The following is a 16,850-nucleotide window of genomic DNA, read 5'->3' on the forward strand; positions in this document are numbered from 1 at the left end:
CAATGGCTTCAGGGAGGGCAACTATTGGGCTCTGAATGGTGCTGTGATGCAGAGTAGTCTCTGTTCCAGAGCGTGGTCTTGATATGTAACGATGCCTGAATGTCAGGCAAACGTGCAGCGTGAATTTTTTCTTTGGAAGTCTCATGCATTTGGCAATGAGGTGCGATGTAGTCTTTAGAGAATCCATAACTTTTTTTCTTTTTACTCAGGAGAATAGTTTAATTAAAGGGCAAATAGAACTTCTCAGGCTTACATGTTTGGGGTGGTGACATTATAAAACCATGAAAAAACATCAGTATTACTGAGACATTAGCAAGAGACTGTTTTGTCTTTGTGGTTGGAATTGGAATTTATCCAGTTGTTGCCGGAAGGCTACATTTAATTTGTACTGTGTTTGCATAAATAGCTTATTTGTAAAAATCGCATTTTACTTGAACAATTCTAAATGATGCATTTATCATAGGGAGAAAAATGATCTATTGTTCTCTTTAAATAAATGGTACTGCCCTTCCAAAGTATCCAATCGACAAAAACATGAAAAAACACAGCATAGTTACACGTTGCTTATCTCATCCCTGGAATCAGCTCTCATATGCTCATATCCTCTGGGTTTATAAAATTCAAAAGATTCTTTGAATTACTGTCTTAATTATTATGTTGGCATTATAATTACTGGCTAAATAAGATTTCTTAACAATGACATCCTTGTTATCAAAGTAGTTCCATTTCTTTGCCTGGTATGAATAGCTGCATGCTCTGAACGGGGCAGCAGCAGTTGTGAGAGCCTGACTCTGGCTGAAGGAGGAATTGATTGCTCAGAGAAGATTGTTCAGAGCACTATATAAAATCTTTTACCCCTACCTCCACCCCACAGGCAAATGAAGATTAAGGAAAATATAGGACCTCTCCCTAAAAGGACTCAAACAGCAGTAGGCAGTTTCCCCTCCAATTTGCATCTCGTTCATGTGTTGGAGGGAAAAAACGTTCAAGGGGTTTTTTTGGCCTTTAAACCTCTTTTAGCACATTTTCACATTCTATGTGCTTTAAAATCAGATGTAGAATAGTAAAGTGATGTGACTGCAGAATACTTTTAAATCATACCATAGTTTTTTCTTTTATTCTTTTGAAAGTTCTGTTTAATCAGGAGTAATACAGTATTTCTAAGTTCTGCTTGAAGGATTCCACGTCTCTGTAGTAAGTGTGATACCAACACAGAAGTGTAATGGCTGCTGCTAACTCCAGCCAAGAGTTGTATCATTTCTTAGGAAGAATGCATATTTTGCTGTTTCTTGTCAGATATGGTTGCTTGTCAGATATATATTTGAATCTGTGTGGCTCAACTCTCTGCCATTAACTCTTATCTTAGAAGAACATTCTCCATTTCTTTGACACACCATCACATGTAGCATATCTGAACAGAGTCCAACAAGGGTCCTGAGAGTATTGCTTATTATGTATGGATAGAGCATATTGGTCCCTGGCACATATGCCTTTTCTTCATTATTTTTCAGTGACCTCTCTCCGCCTCTCCTCCTCTCCTCTTCCTTTACTCAGTATACTTTCAGTACGTACAGGTTATTCTCTTTTAATTTCTATTGTTTTCCTTTTTCTTTTCCTGTTAACAATTATCTCTCCCCCTCCCTTTCTTTTCTCTCTTTGATCCACAGGTTTTGCAGTGCATGTTGGTCTCCCTTCATTCAGAACTTGACATTCAAAGGTACTTGATGAAAATTGAATCCTCTCAGAGAGTTAGTACTGTACTTTCTTTTTTCTGCACTCTGCTGTGGATTGAGATTGTTACCCTTTAATTGTGTGTGTCTTGCTCCACAACTAGTGTTCTCAAATAAATATGGATCTGCATGCTTTTTCCCTCTGTATTTCACAGTAGTGAAGTGTCATCTGTTAGATTAATTGAACATGGGAGTGTGATGCATGTGCATCCTTTGACATTTTTTTAATTCTGAATTTTACTTTAATGGCATGATAGACACAAAGTCCACACTCTTTGATACTTTGAAATCCGCTAAAATTCAGTGGGAGGTCTTAGTTAAATAAATGATCCCTACCAGCTGTCCCAGTTCGAACTTTATTTATGTATTTATACATACTTGGAACTGGCTTAAGGGGTAAAAGTCTTGCTGCAACGGTAAGGACAGCTCTGTGGTTCAGCAGTAAATGTTTTTGTATTTGACATGCCTTAGTTGCAACTAACAAAACAACTTGCAAAATGTTGTTAAATGTACAGTGTGCACCTGTGAAGTCACCTGTAGCTCACCTTTCTTCCTATCAAGCTCCTTTTCCTTTTCTATATGGCTTGTTACGCCACATAGAATGGATGTCTACCACAATTGCTTTTTTCCCCACCCAGGCAGTGCATGCGCACATGCCTTTCAGATGCGTATGTAGAAGGTGCCCCTGCATGGTTTCTACTGTAGTCAAAAGTGCCGTTGCAAAAGCACCAAGATAACAGGCTCTGCAGGCGAGGAATGAGGCCTTGGAGCACTCGGAGCGCACAGTGCCTTGTTTGCACCTGATTTGTCACTTCCCAGCTGGTTTTGTTTCCGCTTACAGGATTTAAGTAGGCCAATAAACATGCCGACCACAGTGTGGAGAGCAGCAAGGCTTCTTGCTCTCTCACCAAGGAGATGGCCTCGAGGGAGGGAAAAAGAAGGAAAAGGGCACAGTGACAAGTTGGAAGAGATGAGCTGGAGAAGCTCGTCTCTTCCACAGGCATCTCTCTTGCAGCAGCCCCCTAACTTTCCATGCTGGAGCAACAAGCTCTGATAAGCACTTCATCACACGTTTACTTCCATGAGCAGAGGCTATAAATAAGTCACTGGTGTGGGTGTGCCCATGCTGGAGGCAGCTCTGCCTCCCACTTGCTTTTCCTGGGTGTTTGTTCTTGCTGGGTGCTGGCAGTGCCCACCAGCTGCTGGCACGGCCCCCACGGTGGGTGGCTCACACCCTGCCCCGAAGACCTTGCTCCCACTCACCAGCCTTAGTGTTGATGGCTCTTTCTTCAGTTATTTTTAAAATAGCATGTTAATTAAGAACTCCTTAGCTTGTAGAAACACAGAAAAACAGGTTTTTCCAGGACCGCTGCATCATGTTACTTTGCTTTGGGAGACAGACACCACAAAAACAGACCTTTCTCCTGTTTTCCTTAGGGACATGTGTGGGAGAACAGGGATGGGTAGATAATAATTTTCTTGAATCAGAACACTCTGTCCCCTAGGTACATTTAGGCATCTGGTATATATTCCTTCTCGCAGCCCCCACCCCTCCTTTTTGCATGTGGTTTTAAGCATGTAAAGATCTTTCCCCTTTAATCAGCATAATGACAGTTTTTTGTTTAAATCATCCCTTTTAATCTTCGGAGTTCTCATGATGGTTTTGGGGATTGTGTAGGTAGGAGTTACCTCACCCGCTGCTGATGAAACACAGCCATCTCCCGGATGAAACAAGGGGTCATGCTGGCTCGTGAATACTTCACTGTAGGGTTTTTAGGAGGGAAAAGAGAAATAGCTTCCAACTGAAACTGCCACAAGATTTTAATTAAGACAAATGTTGATGTCCAGCTGGAATTTATGGATAACTTATTTAAACAAAGTAATAATAAACTGAAGCTATGATGCAAGAATATGACAGAGACTGTGAAAGAACAGATTTTGCTGTGAGCAAAATTGATGGAGCCATAGCAGCCTTTGCAGGGGAAAATAGTTAGGTGGTCAGTCACTTTTTAAATTTGGCTATCACATATAAATAAATACCTCATGCCATAAAGCAATAGAATAAAGCAGTGTGTTACTGATTTTATTTTAAAATGAAAGATTTCTTTCATTCGGTGTGATTTTTCTCATTACCAGTGGGTGACTGTTAATTTGGTCTATCATTTTACTTCAGTTTCTACCTTAAAATTTCAGACTGGTGTTCGTAGAAAGAGAAAACCTTGGATTTGGACAGAAACACACTGAGAAGTATTTTTACACTTTAAGGTGGATGTCTTGGGTTTTTCTGACATTTCATGTATTCCAAAGAGATGCCACAGCATGTTGCATATTTCAGTCTGGACTTGTCTGGACCAATTAAGTTGCTCTTAGACGGGCTGCTGAGTTCCTTCGGGCAACATTTTCAAATGCAAGTTCCTGCAATTAAACATATGAATAAGAGGTCTGGCAGCGTAAGTGCTGAGCACCTACAGCTTTTATTGCTTCTAATGAATATCTTTATTGTAAACACACAGCTTTCCTGAAAAACAGGCTTAAATTTGTCTAGGCGCTTACAGTTAGAAACCAAAGTTTGAAAATGTTGCTTCACGTCAGTCAGTTTCATGAAAATTTTTTATACTAACTCTGGGGATCACCCTGCTGAAGAGCGAGCCGTGGTCCTGTGAAGGGCAAGCAGGAGTCAGCAGCCTGTGGATGTCCTGCTTGGTGATTCACAGTACTCAGGATTAAAAGAAATGGGTTTTGGCAGCTTGGCATAGCAGGGAGCATGCAGCTGGCCACCAACAGGAGCTAGCAAGGCTCCTGGGAAAACATGCAGATTTTTAGGATGATTTTAATATCATTCCAGCCTAAAATATGGCAGATAAATTCTGACACATCATTAGATATGTTTTTTTTTCCGCTAGGTGAAAGAAACTGGGATCAGCATCAGTAAATACAGAGTGGTGGTAAAGATCCTGTCATAAGGAGGGAGGAGTTTTGCCTTCAGATAAATTCACAGAATGGAGGACAATAACCACTTGGCATGGTGTCCTGAGCCTGCCATAGCAATAGGCTCTGGTAAGGCACGGCTGTGACCGAGCGTTACCAGGTTTTAATGCAGCACCTTCCTGTAGCAGCTGGTGCCACTGGCTGAGTTTTCTTCCCCTATTTCTCATTCATGCTGGAAAGGAAGGGGAGTGCTTGCTTTTACCTTACTTGGGAAAATTCTTCTGGGTCTGTTTTCTCCCTTGCTCAGAGCATGAAAAGATCTGCGCTGGTGCTGTGCCTCAGGTTCATGTACACTGAATGCTTTGCTTTGCTTAATTACTGTGCTGCAGGTGGCCTGGGGAGGGCTCTGTGATTTTGCTCTGCTTGCATTGCTCCTGTGGTGTGTATGGTGTGCTCAGGCTTCCCACAGGACAGCTGGTGGCAGGAGGCAGCCAGTGGTGCCTCAGCCAAGGCGGGAGCTTGGGCAGCATCCAACGGGAACGTGCCTCGCTCAGGGAGGCTACAGGCAAGTGAGGTGGCTTGGTTCGGTGCTAGGGTTGTGGGCAACCATGGCTCAGGCACTGTCTTTCTCCTTATCAAGGAGGAAAGGCTTCTGGCTATTCACACCATAGAAATTAAGGTTGCCACCAAACTGAGAGTGCTTGTGAGCGAGGACCAGCTATGTAAGTCGTCATAGATTCAACAGAAAACTGTGAAACGTTTGTGTTCAAAATACAGAAATAAAAGCAGGAGACACCCGTAGCACATGAGCAGGCATCAGGGAGCAGTGTAACTCCTACAGAGTCTGCACAGTGTTGAGTGGGCAGTTATCCTCCTGCTCTCTTCCAGCTCTTGAGAGCACAGATGCTAGCGTGCGCCTGCTCCTGGTATGGTACCATTTCCAACTGCTGGTGTCTGAAAGCAAGATGCCGTAGATTTTTCTCTCTCATAATGGCATAATAGCACACAGAGAACAGTGAGGTTGTAACGAAAGATGGTTTTATGTTGCATTCAGCTGCTGAATCATCTCCCTGCCCCCAGTTTCCCCAGTGACAGAGAGCATCCAAATGCATCCATTGCAAAGATGTAATATGAACTTCAGCTTATATAGACATGTATAAGCATTTAACTTCTCTGAGAAAGTGCTAGGGAAAAGATTATTACAATAAATGGTTAAAAGTAAGAAAATGTGGGTAGTATTCACTTTCTCTCCAAAAGCAACATATCACTAATAGCATGTCCAGACAAGTAAAACACTGTAGTTGTGTTAATATGGGACCCCAAAGACTCTGTCTTTGGAAAAAGCATATCCTTCCTTCAGACAACCATAATTTGGATCTGAGACAAATGTGAGGAAGAAATATTATTGTTGCAGTAATAAGAGCTCATTTGCTGTGACAATATTTCAGAATGGATAAACTCATCGTACATTAAACACAGCCTGTTTATATGCATATTTGCAGTCTATCACATATCCTCTAGCTATCTTCAGCACAAGTCACAGGACAAACAGTTTTTCTGAAGGTCAAGAAAAGCAAGTTTCCATTTTTCTTTTAACTTTTCTTCTTTATTTGAAATGTCAAGAAGACTCAAATGGAGGGGTTTTGTTGCCTACGCGAGGTGTGTTCTTTAGAACACAGATAGGAAAGAGTTATTTTACTAGCGCTTTATTATTTTTTGATGTCTTTGTTTACTATTTGTACTCTGCCAGGAGTGCTAACAGCTTCGAAGAAATGTATGATAAGGTTCTTCTCTTAAAGAGAGAAGCTTCTGTCAAAATAAAGGCTAAGGAAGTACCTGGAGACAGGAAATAAAAAGTGTGAATTGATCAAGAGATGAAGTTAAATCCTTCAGGTCATGGGATTTTTTGTTAGTTCTTTTTTGTTTATGAAAATGTGTGAAGCAAATTTGAAGGAGAGATTTTTTAATTTTTTTAAAAATAAAGAAAGAAAGAAAAAGGTTTCAGTTGTATACATTAGTATGGAAAATAACTGGAAATGAGCATAGGAGGATGGTATGAAGAGCAGAGCCGTAAAACCGGGTGGAACAAAAAGGTAAGAGGATTAGTAGAGGCAAACACGAGCAGAGGGCCAGAGGCAGAAGCATGCATGCAACTTGATGAACACCTCTGGTCCCCCATGACTGCTTATTACAGTGGCATCTCTGCAGTATTTAACTTTTCCTTATTCAGGTACTTTCTGATTTCACACCCAGTTATCTGAAATTTTTTGCATTCAAAGAGCCTTGCACTTTTTTCTGAGTCAGTGGAAGAGCTAAAGCAGATACAGTACAAGTGCACACTTTGAACAAGCTGTAACAGACAGACAACAGTCGCAAGGCATGGTAACCACAGTTTTAATTCTTGTTGAACTCCTAAGAGTAGCTGGAAGATACTGGATCTTTTGTAACAGCTATCTCCATGTGTTATACTTAAATTTATACCCAGAAAAGGTTACAAGGATCTATATCATTGTAAATAAAATACTATGTCCTAAATCTGAAAGCACTGTGCAATTACATCGAAGTTTTCACCAGAATTGTTCACCCTTCTTTTGGTCTTTCCTTTCTGCTGAGCTTCTTACCCAAGGACTAGCATAGGCAAGATTTTTTTTTAGAGAAGTCTTGAAGGAGGTTCAGCTGGCTGAAAAATCAAGGCTATTGCACAAAGAAACATGCCAGGGGGATGTCTCCTAACATACTGGGTGGGGGGAAAGACCATGGCTGAGGAAATTGTAACCTAACAAGTACTGGCACAGGGGCAAAGAGAGACCCGCTGCCTAGTTCTGAACCTTCCTGTGTTTTCTGGCTTTTATCCCAGAAGCGTGGCATGGAAACTGCTGGTGTTTCCTGGGGTTTGTACGCCTATGTGAAGTATCTGTTTACAAATGTTTTCATTTTGGATAGTGCTACTGCTTAGTGGGCATGTCTTGAGTTTTCTTTTCTGTTAGGTATATTATGTTGTTTACCCGTTGCTATATAGATTAAATATAGATACATTAAAAAGGCAGCCACCCAGGCACAGTAATGTCCCTGTTCATGGCTTTCGCTGGATTTATGCAACATGCAGCTACGGTGCCATCCCGACTCTTGGAGCAGCAGTCTGTGCTGCAGCTCTAGCTGGGTTCAGATGGGTCCTGAAATATGGGCTGTATGATAAATATTTATTTTGTAAATGCTTATACTCTGTGATAGTTCCTGAAAAGTACTTAAAAGGGACACTTCCTGAAATATTGTCTGAAGCTTGTGAGTATTTTTAAAGTATGTTAGTGAACATTATATGAAAAAATATATATGGTACTACTTATTAAGTATTTCTTTGCCATCTGTCTTATTTATTTGATGTTGGAATCAACACGCTGAATAATTATTATAAGGGTTGTATAGTGCTGAAGGTTTCAGCCCTGCTTTCTTTAACTGTCTTTACAAGTCCTCATAGGTTATGGCTCCATAAATGTTGCTTGTCTTCTCCCTACTTCATGGGCTGGTTTTCCTAAGAAGTACTGCCTGGGAACCCCCTTAATAATTAAGTAGCATCATGCCAATAATAAAAATGCTTTCCTATTAAATATGCACTCATATCTCTCGGTTACTTTAATAACCCACTATTGTTACTGTGTTTGAGGATTTTTTTAATAATCTGTTTAAAATTCAGAATTACACCTGAAATGCAAAGTTTGAAGCCTTCCATAAACAAGATGTGTGTATATAGTGAATCTCATTCATAGCTTGCATTGGTTTTACGTTTGTATTACTCCACTTACTAGAGTGGAACTGCTGTGGATTTGCACTGGTGTATGTTAAGAGGAGGACTGGTCTTCATGTCTGAACAGAACCTGTGAAGTGCCTCTGCCTTGCTTCAGGAGGCTCCAGTGTGCCTCCAGAGGCTGCAGTACTTGGGGTGAGGAATGAGGGCTGCCAAAAAGGGTCTTTTTTAGTGTGATGGGTTGACCTTGGCTAGGCACCAAATGCCCACCAAGGTGCTCTATCACTCCTTCTCCTCAGCAGAACAGCAGGGGGAGAAAATACGATGGGAAAAAAATCATGGGTCAAGATAAAGGCAATTTAATAAAATAAAACCAAAGGCTGTGCACGGAAGCAAATGAAAACACAAGTTTTGTTCTATATCTCCTATTAGCGCGTGATGTCTAGCCACTTCCCATGAAATTGGACTTCAGTACGCGTAGTGTTTGCTCCAGAAGACAAACATCATAATAACAAATGCCCTACCTTGCCCTCCTTTCCCTTAGCTTTTATTGCTGAACAGATATTATATGGTATGGAATATCTCTTTGGTCAGTTTGGGTCAGCTGTCCCAGCTGTGTCCCCTCCCCAGACCTTGCCCACCCCCCAGCCCACTGGTGAGGGGGGAATGTTGGAGAGACAGCCTTGATGCTGTGCTGCACTGCTCAGTAGCAAAACACTGATGTGTTATCAGCAACTTTCTAGCTACCAATACAAAGCACAGCAATATGAGGTCTGCTGTGGGGAAAATTAAGTCCGTCTCAGCCAGATCCAATACATTTAGTCACAGTAATGATGGCAGCGATATTCAGGGGGGATCTGAGATGCTGTATATTAGGTCCCAAAGAATTGCCCCAGGGACAACCAAAGAAACACAGAATTGCTGAGGCTGGCTCTATCTGTGTATTGATAGGACATGCTGGGCAACTGCACAGCTAAAGCTGGGTCTGTTGCTTCTGGTAATGAAGTATCTCCTTACTGCTTAAATATGCACCTGTTCATATGTATCTATATACTGTATACATGCAACTATATCTCTCAAATGACATCTGGGGATTCAAATGAAACAAAGATAAGCAAAAGTAAAGCAAAATAATCCTGATTTATATTATCTTTTTTTTTCTTAAAGAAACAAAAGCAGTCCCTTTCCCAACAAACTCTGAAGTTAAAGACTTTTTGCAGGTTGATTTAATTGCTTTTTTTTTTTCATCTTGTTTTATTTTTAGTTATGGTTTTCTAGAAAGTGAGAATTATGTGCCTTCCAGCTCTCTATCAATGGATATATATAGATAAGTTATTAATCAGTACAAGGAACTACAAAGCTGTAATGACTTGGCTTGGTAGTACTTCTGTAATGTGCCCATGTAAATAAAATACTTCAGCAGTGATGGCTCCCAGGCCATTTTGGAAAGTTGAATGAAGAAGTACTGAGTAATCAAATTCTTTCTCTGCATTTGCAGGCCACTTGTCACGTCTGTCAATTTTCAGGCACAAGTCCCTTTATTTACAACTGGCAGCCTAGTGCTGACCATGTCAGAGCACTTCAAAGCATACCTGTGTTTGCTGAGAACAAATGTTGTTAGCTTTAAGTCCTGCAAATACTCAGTACTCTTCAACAATTTCACTGTAGGACGTTGGATAATACCTAATATTTTAATATTAGCATTTCAAAAGTAAAAATTTCTGGAGGATTTAGCTTTCTTGTGAAGTATTTCTAATTTATTGTAGTTCGTGAGCAACTGCACAACTTGGCAACAACAGGCCTCTACAGCCAGCTAATGAAAATCTAATAAAAGTTAAAGTTCTTCATACATTCAAGGTCACATAGGGAATATTATGTGAATTATATTATTGCTGAACCGAGCTCACCTCATTTCACTTGAAAAACCACTGAAGGAACCAGATGTCAGCAAGATAAGTCATCTTGGCTTTCCCGAAAGAAGCAAAATCTTTCCTGGGTCTTGACAGCATCTTCAGACCAAGAGTTGAAGTTGATTTTAATACAGGGGATTTTTGATGTACTAGCATTTGACCTTAAATGATAGGGAAGCGGAAAGCTTATATGTTTTATGACATTGTGCCTGGTGCTGATTATAGGCCTTTATGAAGTTCATATTTACATACTGGTTTTGGTACAGATTAAGATTGCTTTGCCTTGAATTTCAGCTTCTACAGTGTCTGTTCCAGTTTGTTGTGATACAGTTTGCTTGAGAGACTGGAAAATCGTTCTTCCAGAGTAATAGTAACATGTGGCTGGGGGAATTTCACTGAACAGTGTTGAGTATACTTCTTAAAGTAACCCTTCTTTGTAGAAAGCACTTACAATGTTACTTACGGTTAGCAAAAAAACGTTCAGGACGTTGTGTCTTCCTGTTGAGTGTGGTTTTGTTAGACAGATCTTACAATGAAAAGTCAGTAGAAGTGCATAAATACAACCGTTTCTTTCCTCTTCTGAGAGAGTCAGCTTTTTCCAGATACTGTATTTAGCAGTTTACTACTGTGATTGCCCAGTAAAAAATACTTAGTTTGGTCAGTTAATGAAGACATTTCTGATTGATGCTAATGCAGTGAAAAGTAAATATTTGTTTGTGATTTCTGCTAGAAATGTTGGATGGCTATTTTGGCTTTGCTATATGTCCTGTACCTTTCAGTTGGCACAGCAGAATATACTGAGGTTGATAGCTTACAACTGCATCACAGTATTTCTTTTCAGAGGATTTTTCTTAGCAGACTTGTCGACATGAAGGCGGGGGGAGGGGGAAGAGAGAGTGTGTGTGTGTGTGTGTGTGTAGATGCCTATGCTATAGTGGTTGTTTGAGCAGCAAGGAATGGCATTACCATACATCTCCTCAGCATATGTCTTATCCTCAGGGCCTTGTTAACAACTAAATTTGCAGTGTGGATGTGCAACCATAAAAACCATAGCAGAATACCTAAGGACACTTTTCCCAAATAACCTACGCAGAAGTGACCTTCAGCATACCAGTATTTGAAGAAGTTTGGACTTTTTCCTTCTTCTCATTGTTTTTTCCCCCCAATACTCCAGTTTCAGTAGACCAATAATGCAATATTCTGTTTTGCAGACAAGAAGCCCAAAGCCGTCCCAGAGCCCACAGCCCCATTTGGGTGACCAGACAGAACACCTCTCTGAAGCATCTGCTGATTCCTTAGAGGCCATGTCTGAGGGTGATTCTCCAACCCCCTTTTCAAGGGGCAGCCGTACGCGGGCAAGTCTTCCTGTGGTGCGGTCCGCAAACCAAACAAAGGAAAGATCACTGGGTAAGACCCTGCTTCAGTCCTCCTCCTCCTCTCTGCTCTTAGCCTGTGTTTTCCATTTGTGTATTTAAAATAGTTCGTAAATAGTTTGAGGTTAAAAAGTAAAGACTTTGGTAGCACATTATTTTTAATGTCGGGTTGTTCTTTGGAAGTGAGCTCGGTATGGCGTGCTGGGTAACTTAGGGAAATGGCAAAATTATTTTCAAAAGATCTGAAAGTGTGCTGGGAACATGGTAGACAAGGAGAAAGATGCAGACCCTGACATGAAGTGCTGGCTTAATGGTTAAAACCCGGTATTGCAAATACTTTTTACCAAGCCTGCATACCATGTGGCAGTGAACTTAATACAAGATTGCACCCTCATTTTCAGACAGGAGACATAGGCTTTTTCACTGTCATCTCTTCAAAGCCAGACATAGTTGGAAGAAACCTAGAGATTGCCTAACAGATCCAGTTCTTAGTGAAAAGATTCGGTGTTTGCGTGGCAGTGGCTTTCCAGGCAGAGGATTTGAATGGATATGCTGATGGAGATGCCCTTTACTTTGGGGTGCTGCCCTTCCATCTGCACAGTGATGCGAGTGATATGTCAGTGCAGGTGGATGGCTCGGCTTCCTGCGTTCTTCCCATATCTCAGGGTTGAATTAAACTCCGCTGTGAACCAGTGCTCCTTTTATGATGGTGGATTTTGTCCCAGAGACTGCTTTCCGCTGATGGATGGTATGAGTAAAGGCTGGTTTTTTGAGGAAAGACACCAGAGGGCAGTTAAAGTGCTGTGAAAAGGTGGTGTAACTTGCATGTGGATTGCTGAGGAAGGCAGCTTTTTGTTCCGAGGTAATAAACTGAAATGCTGCTTTCCTGTAGACTCATCTCCCAACATACAGAGTGACATAAACTGAAGGCTGAGCTGCAAATCATACCATGCTTGTAAGCTTGTCATGGTGGTTTACTCGTTCCTCAACAATCTAAGACAGTTTCTGTCAAGAGTATTATGATACCTGACAAACACAACAAAAGAGAAGAAAACAGGGCTGGAAGGGGTGCCAGCTCCGGATGGAGCAGGGACCAAGTGTGGAGCAGCGGGGTTGGGGACAAGGGGCTGATTCTGGCCTGTGTCAGCTCACAGACTGGCAGCGCTGCTTTCTCAAAGCCGGTTGGGCCACCAATATGTTGGGCTCTTTGGGGAGAAATGTTGAAGAGTCCAACCTGGAAAAGACTGTTTGGTGTAGAGGTGTTTTTGAGAGCAAGTGTGTAGCACATTTATGTTTACTATGCATGCAGAGGATGGATGCATCTCTGTCTATATGTCACTGCTGGCTAGCATGTCCTCAGAATGGCTTGTTTTACCGTGAGATTTTCTGGAAAACATGTATTTGCTTCAATGTGATGTCAGGTGGATTAGGCCTGTGCAGGTCCATGTGCAACTTGCAGTCCAGCCTCACCACATGGGTTTCATCTGCCACCCCAGGCCACATAGGGCATCTCAGCTCTGACCTTCTGTTTCAGATGTGGCCTAAGAATCAATAAACACCTTTTGGAAGGCTTTTCATTGGCATCAAAAGGGGTGGCCTGCTATGCAGCAGTGCTTTGGGCAACGTTTTCTCCCACATAAACTGAGCTAGAAACAACTTTATTGTTGTCAGTTTATACATCTAAAAAGAATACAACTGCCTTGTTTCTGAAAAAGACTTCAGTGCTCATCGCTACAAATAAACGTGGTAACAGGAACATAGGAAGTGCTGTACTGGATTAGACAAGAGTCTGCCTGGCCCTGTAGTTTGTCTCCAAGAAGGACCGTAGGCAGCTAATCCAGACAAGAGTGAGAACAGGGTTAGGATTGTGTGCGCATGATCCTTCCCTCAAGTGCTCTCCCAGCCTCAAGCTATCTTCAGCTTAGGGATTTCCTGGTTATGGTTTCTGCCTGTATAATAAACTTCAAGAGATGTCTCCTCCAGGTATTTGTTCAGTCTCCCTTTGAACCCATGTAAATTTTTCACTTCTGCAACGGTGCATCTGTGACTTTGGCAGCAAGTTTCTGTTGGTTTACTGCCCAGCCATTGCTTTTCTCTTGCTTTGTTTTGTGTTTGCTTATCTACTCTAGAGTTATGCAGTCTTGTCCTTGTGTTGGAAGTGACAGCAAACATCAGATAGCTATCTGCTCCCCTTGGGACATGTCTGATTCTGTAGGCCTGTCATTTCCCTCAGGTCATCTCTTCTCTAGGCTGTGAAGTGCTGCTGTAATCACTTATTCCTCATCCAGAAACTGTCCTGGACATTTGATTATCATTGTTGCCCTTCTTTGCATTTTTTCCAGTTTGACAGTATACTTGCTGAGATGAGAGGACCAGAAGGTCACTGTTAAGTAGTCTACTTTTAAACCCTGTTTTTTAGCATCTGTTGCATCTATTGAAATGTGTTGTCCAGGTCCTAATGCAGGACAGTCACATGAAAATGTACTATTTTATTTAACGGCCAGGCTTTCAGACCCTGCAAGGCATCCTATCTCAGCCTGTCTTTCGTATGCTAGAGGCAAGACCCTGGCTTATCCCAGTGTGAACAGGCAAAATGCAGGGATGGGGGGTAGAAGGAAGTAGTATGAAGCATTTCAGTTGAGAGTTTTTAGATTTGAAACTGGAGCAAAATAAGACTTTTCTCTCCTATATTGCAGGAGGGGTCACAGCTGTGTGTGTGGCTTAAGGGATCATCATGCTAGCCAAATAGGAGGTAATATATATTGTCACCACCCCGCAATCTGTCATTTTCAAGTTGTTCCAGGAGCTATTAGTAGCAAATATTTTGTTTTAAAAGATAGTCTACAAATTATTCTAAAATACTTCACATTTAGATTATTATTCTTCAATGTGTTTCTTTTATAATATGTCCTTTTCATTCTTTTCTGCCAGTGTGTTCTAACACCACCATGAGCTATGTTCTGAAATTCAGCTTTTGAGACATTGCAGGCTGTGGCCCTGTTAACAATGTTTTTACTTCCAGCAGTATGAGGGGAGTGATTATTTTTAAAAAACAGGAAACTGTTTATAACTTCAATTTTAAAAGCATCATGAAAATATTTCTGTTCACATGATTTTAAACGAGCTATGTGTAATCACCTCCCTTTCCATCTCTATTAATGTTTCAATTTAATCTAATTTAAATACAAATTATGTTTTGATCCTCAGCCAACAATTTCAGTGAGGAAAATGGCCAACTTTTTTTTGACTTTTTATTAATTTTAAAATTAATATCGCAATGCTGCTGCTTTAAAAAAATGTTTTCTTTCTGAGATTCTAATTCTTCTGCAGGTTTCTATTTTGCTAAACTACATATGAGTCAGTTTGTTTTTAAATTGCGGTCTGAATTAACACGGAGCCTGAGAAGGAATAGTGGTAATGCATTTTGGCTACCCCAGCATCATGGTTTTGTCAGTCAGGACTAATTTAATAGGACATTGTATTCATGTGGAGTCTACCCCGAACACAGTATTCCAGTTGTGGGCCCGTTTAAAATTTCAGCCACAGTTTTCAAAATGAAGGTATTCCTTGGCTAAGAGGTCCATCAGAAATCAGCCTTCGTCTCATCAATCTGCAGCCTGGAGACAAAGTGAGATATTAAAATAAATTAATTCACTGTGCAAGAGAAAATTAAATGTATTTTTAAATATCTACTTGAAAGCTGGGATATTTTCCAGTGTGATAACTGTGGGAAAAAATTATCTAGCGAAACTGTCAGAGTGAGAATCAGCTGAAATCTGGAAAGTGCTCGAAAGCTTTCAACAAACTTCACTTGTGATTTGCCTGGAGGAAGCAGAACCTGACAAGCGCCCAGTGAGGTTGCACGGGCAGCCAGCCCGTGCCTGCGCTGCAGCTCGCTGCTGTCACTGCTCTGGCACCTCCACGGCAAAAGGAAGACTGGAAAATATTTTCACTTGTAGTCTCTCATGTGGCACATCTGTACAGACGAGGGGCCTGATCCTTGGTAAGGGCAGGCACCTGGTATCCTGTGCAGTGACTGAGCGGTGGGGATGGTTGATGCAATTGGTTGCAGCCCCGAAGGGCAGGGTGTGATTACAGCCTCTGAATGTGGTAACAGCTGCAGGTGCTGCTGCACGATTGGGCTGTAACATGCAGGGTTGGATTAAGGAAGAATATGGTGCAAGGAGAGATTTCTATAAATGCACAAGGATTTGGATTTGAGAAGTTACTGAGGAGGATGGAGCTTTGTAGCTTGAGGGTTGCAAACACCTTCCCTGGGTGTCCCAGCCAGGGTGCCTGGCCACTCCAGTCCAGATGAATAAGGAGCAGAGGCTGACCGGGCTCTTTGCTGGTAAACCTGTGCCTAAAAATAGGTGCCATGGGAAGGGCTCTGCAGAAATGTCTGATCCTGCCAGCATTTACATTTTATTTGCATTTGGAGGGATTACTTACGGGAGTAAAATTACACAAATGCTTAAGGATTGGCATGAGGAGGGTCTCAAACAATCATGGACTACTCAGAATACTATTTGTTAGCTCCCCAACCCCAAGCTTTAGCAGGCACGGATTTTAGTGTTTGGTTAATTAGTTTGCTGCCACCTTCCATGGAAATACTGTTACTGATTATAGTAGTAACACCTGGATCTTGTGTAGCATTTCTTGCAGGTGTTTCTCAAAGCAAGTTGGGGCTGTAGTTAAATTTAACACATAGGAAAACTTCTGTGGTGAGAGAGAGAGACTTGGTTGTTGTCACGCAGCAGTAGAAATAACTCTCTATACATGTGTATGCAATGAACTGTAAGACTTACACAGAAAAAGACAAATGTTAAAGATAGACATAAATTATATTGGTGGTGATTAATTGTTGTGTACTATTTATGAGCTAGAAATTAAAATAGGCATCAGTTGAATCAGGAAGAAGGTGTGTGAACGCTCACAGACATTATGAGATGCATGTGATTTGTTACCAGTGGCATTATCCTCTCCAGTTCCTATAGGCATGATTCAAGCCTAATGAAGTCAGCAGGATATTCAGTGTAATTCATGAGAGAGGAACTCCCTGGGAACTGCATTTCAAGTTAAGGCTGAGTACAGCTTTAATGTATTCAGTCATCTTAAAGAAATTTCCCCTATCTTGTCTTTTTACAGTGTATGCAAAGCAGCCAAC

At 41.3% G+C, this 16,850-nt stretch overlaps 1 protein-coding gene across 12 annotated transcripts in view; it reads left to right on the forward strand.

The window, feature by feature from the left end:
• KIAA1217 (KIAA1217 ortholog) overlaps positions 1 to 16,850 on the forward strand; it is a 365,096-nt gene that overhangs the window by 255,536 nt on the left and 92,710 nt on the right. For all 12 annotated transcript variants that reach the window (XR_005827437.1, XR_005827436.1, XM_040590825.1 and 9 more), the window contains one exon: positions 11,522 to 11,717. Coding sequence is in view for 10 of the 12 variants with exons in the window: in XM_040590825.1 (XP_040446759.1) it covers positions 11,522 to 11,717 (196 nt within the window). In the remaining 2 variants the exon portion in view is untranslated. The remainder of the gene's footprint in view (positions 1 to 11,521; positions 11,718 to 16,850) is intronic.

This window comes from Falco naumanni, chromosome 4, assembly GCF_017639655.2.
Source record: "Falco naumanni isolate bFalNau1 chromosome 4, bFalNau1.pat, whole genome shotgun sequence".
Lineage (NCBI taxonomy): Eukaryota > Metazoa > Chordata > Aves > Falconiformes > Falconidae > Falco > Falco naumanni.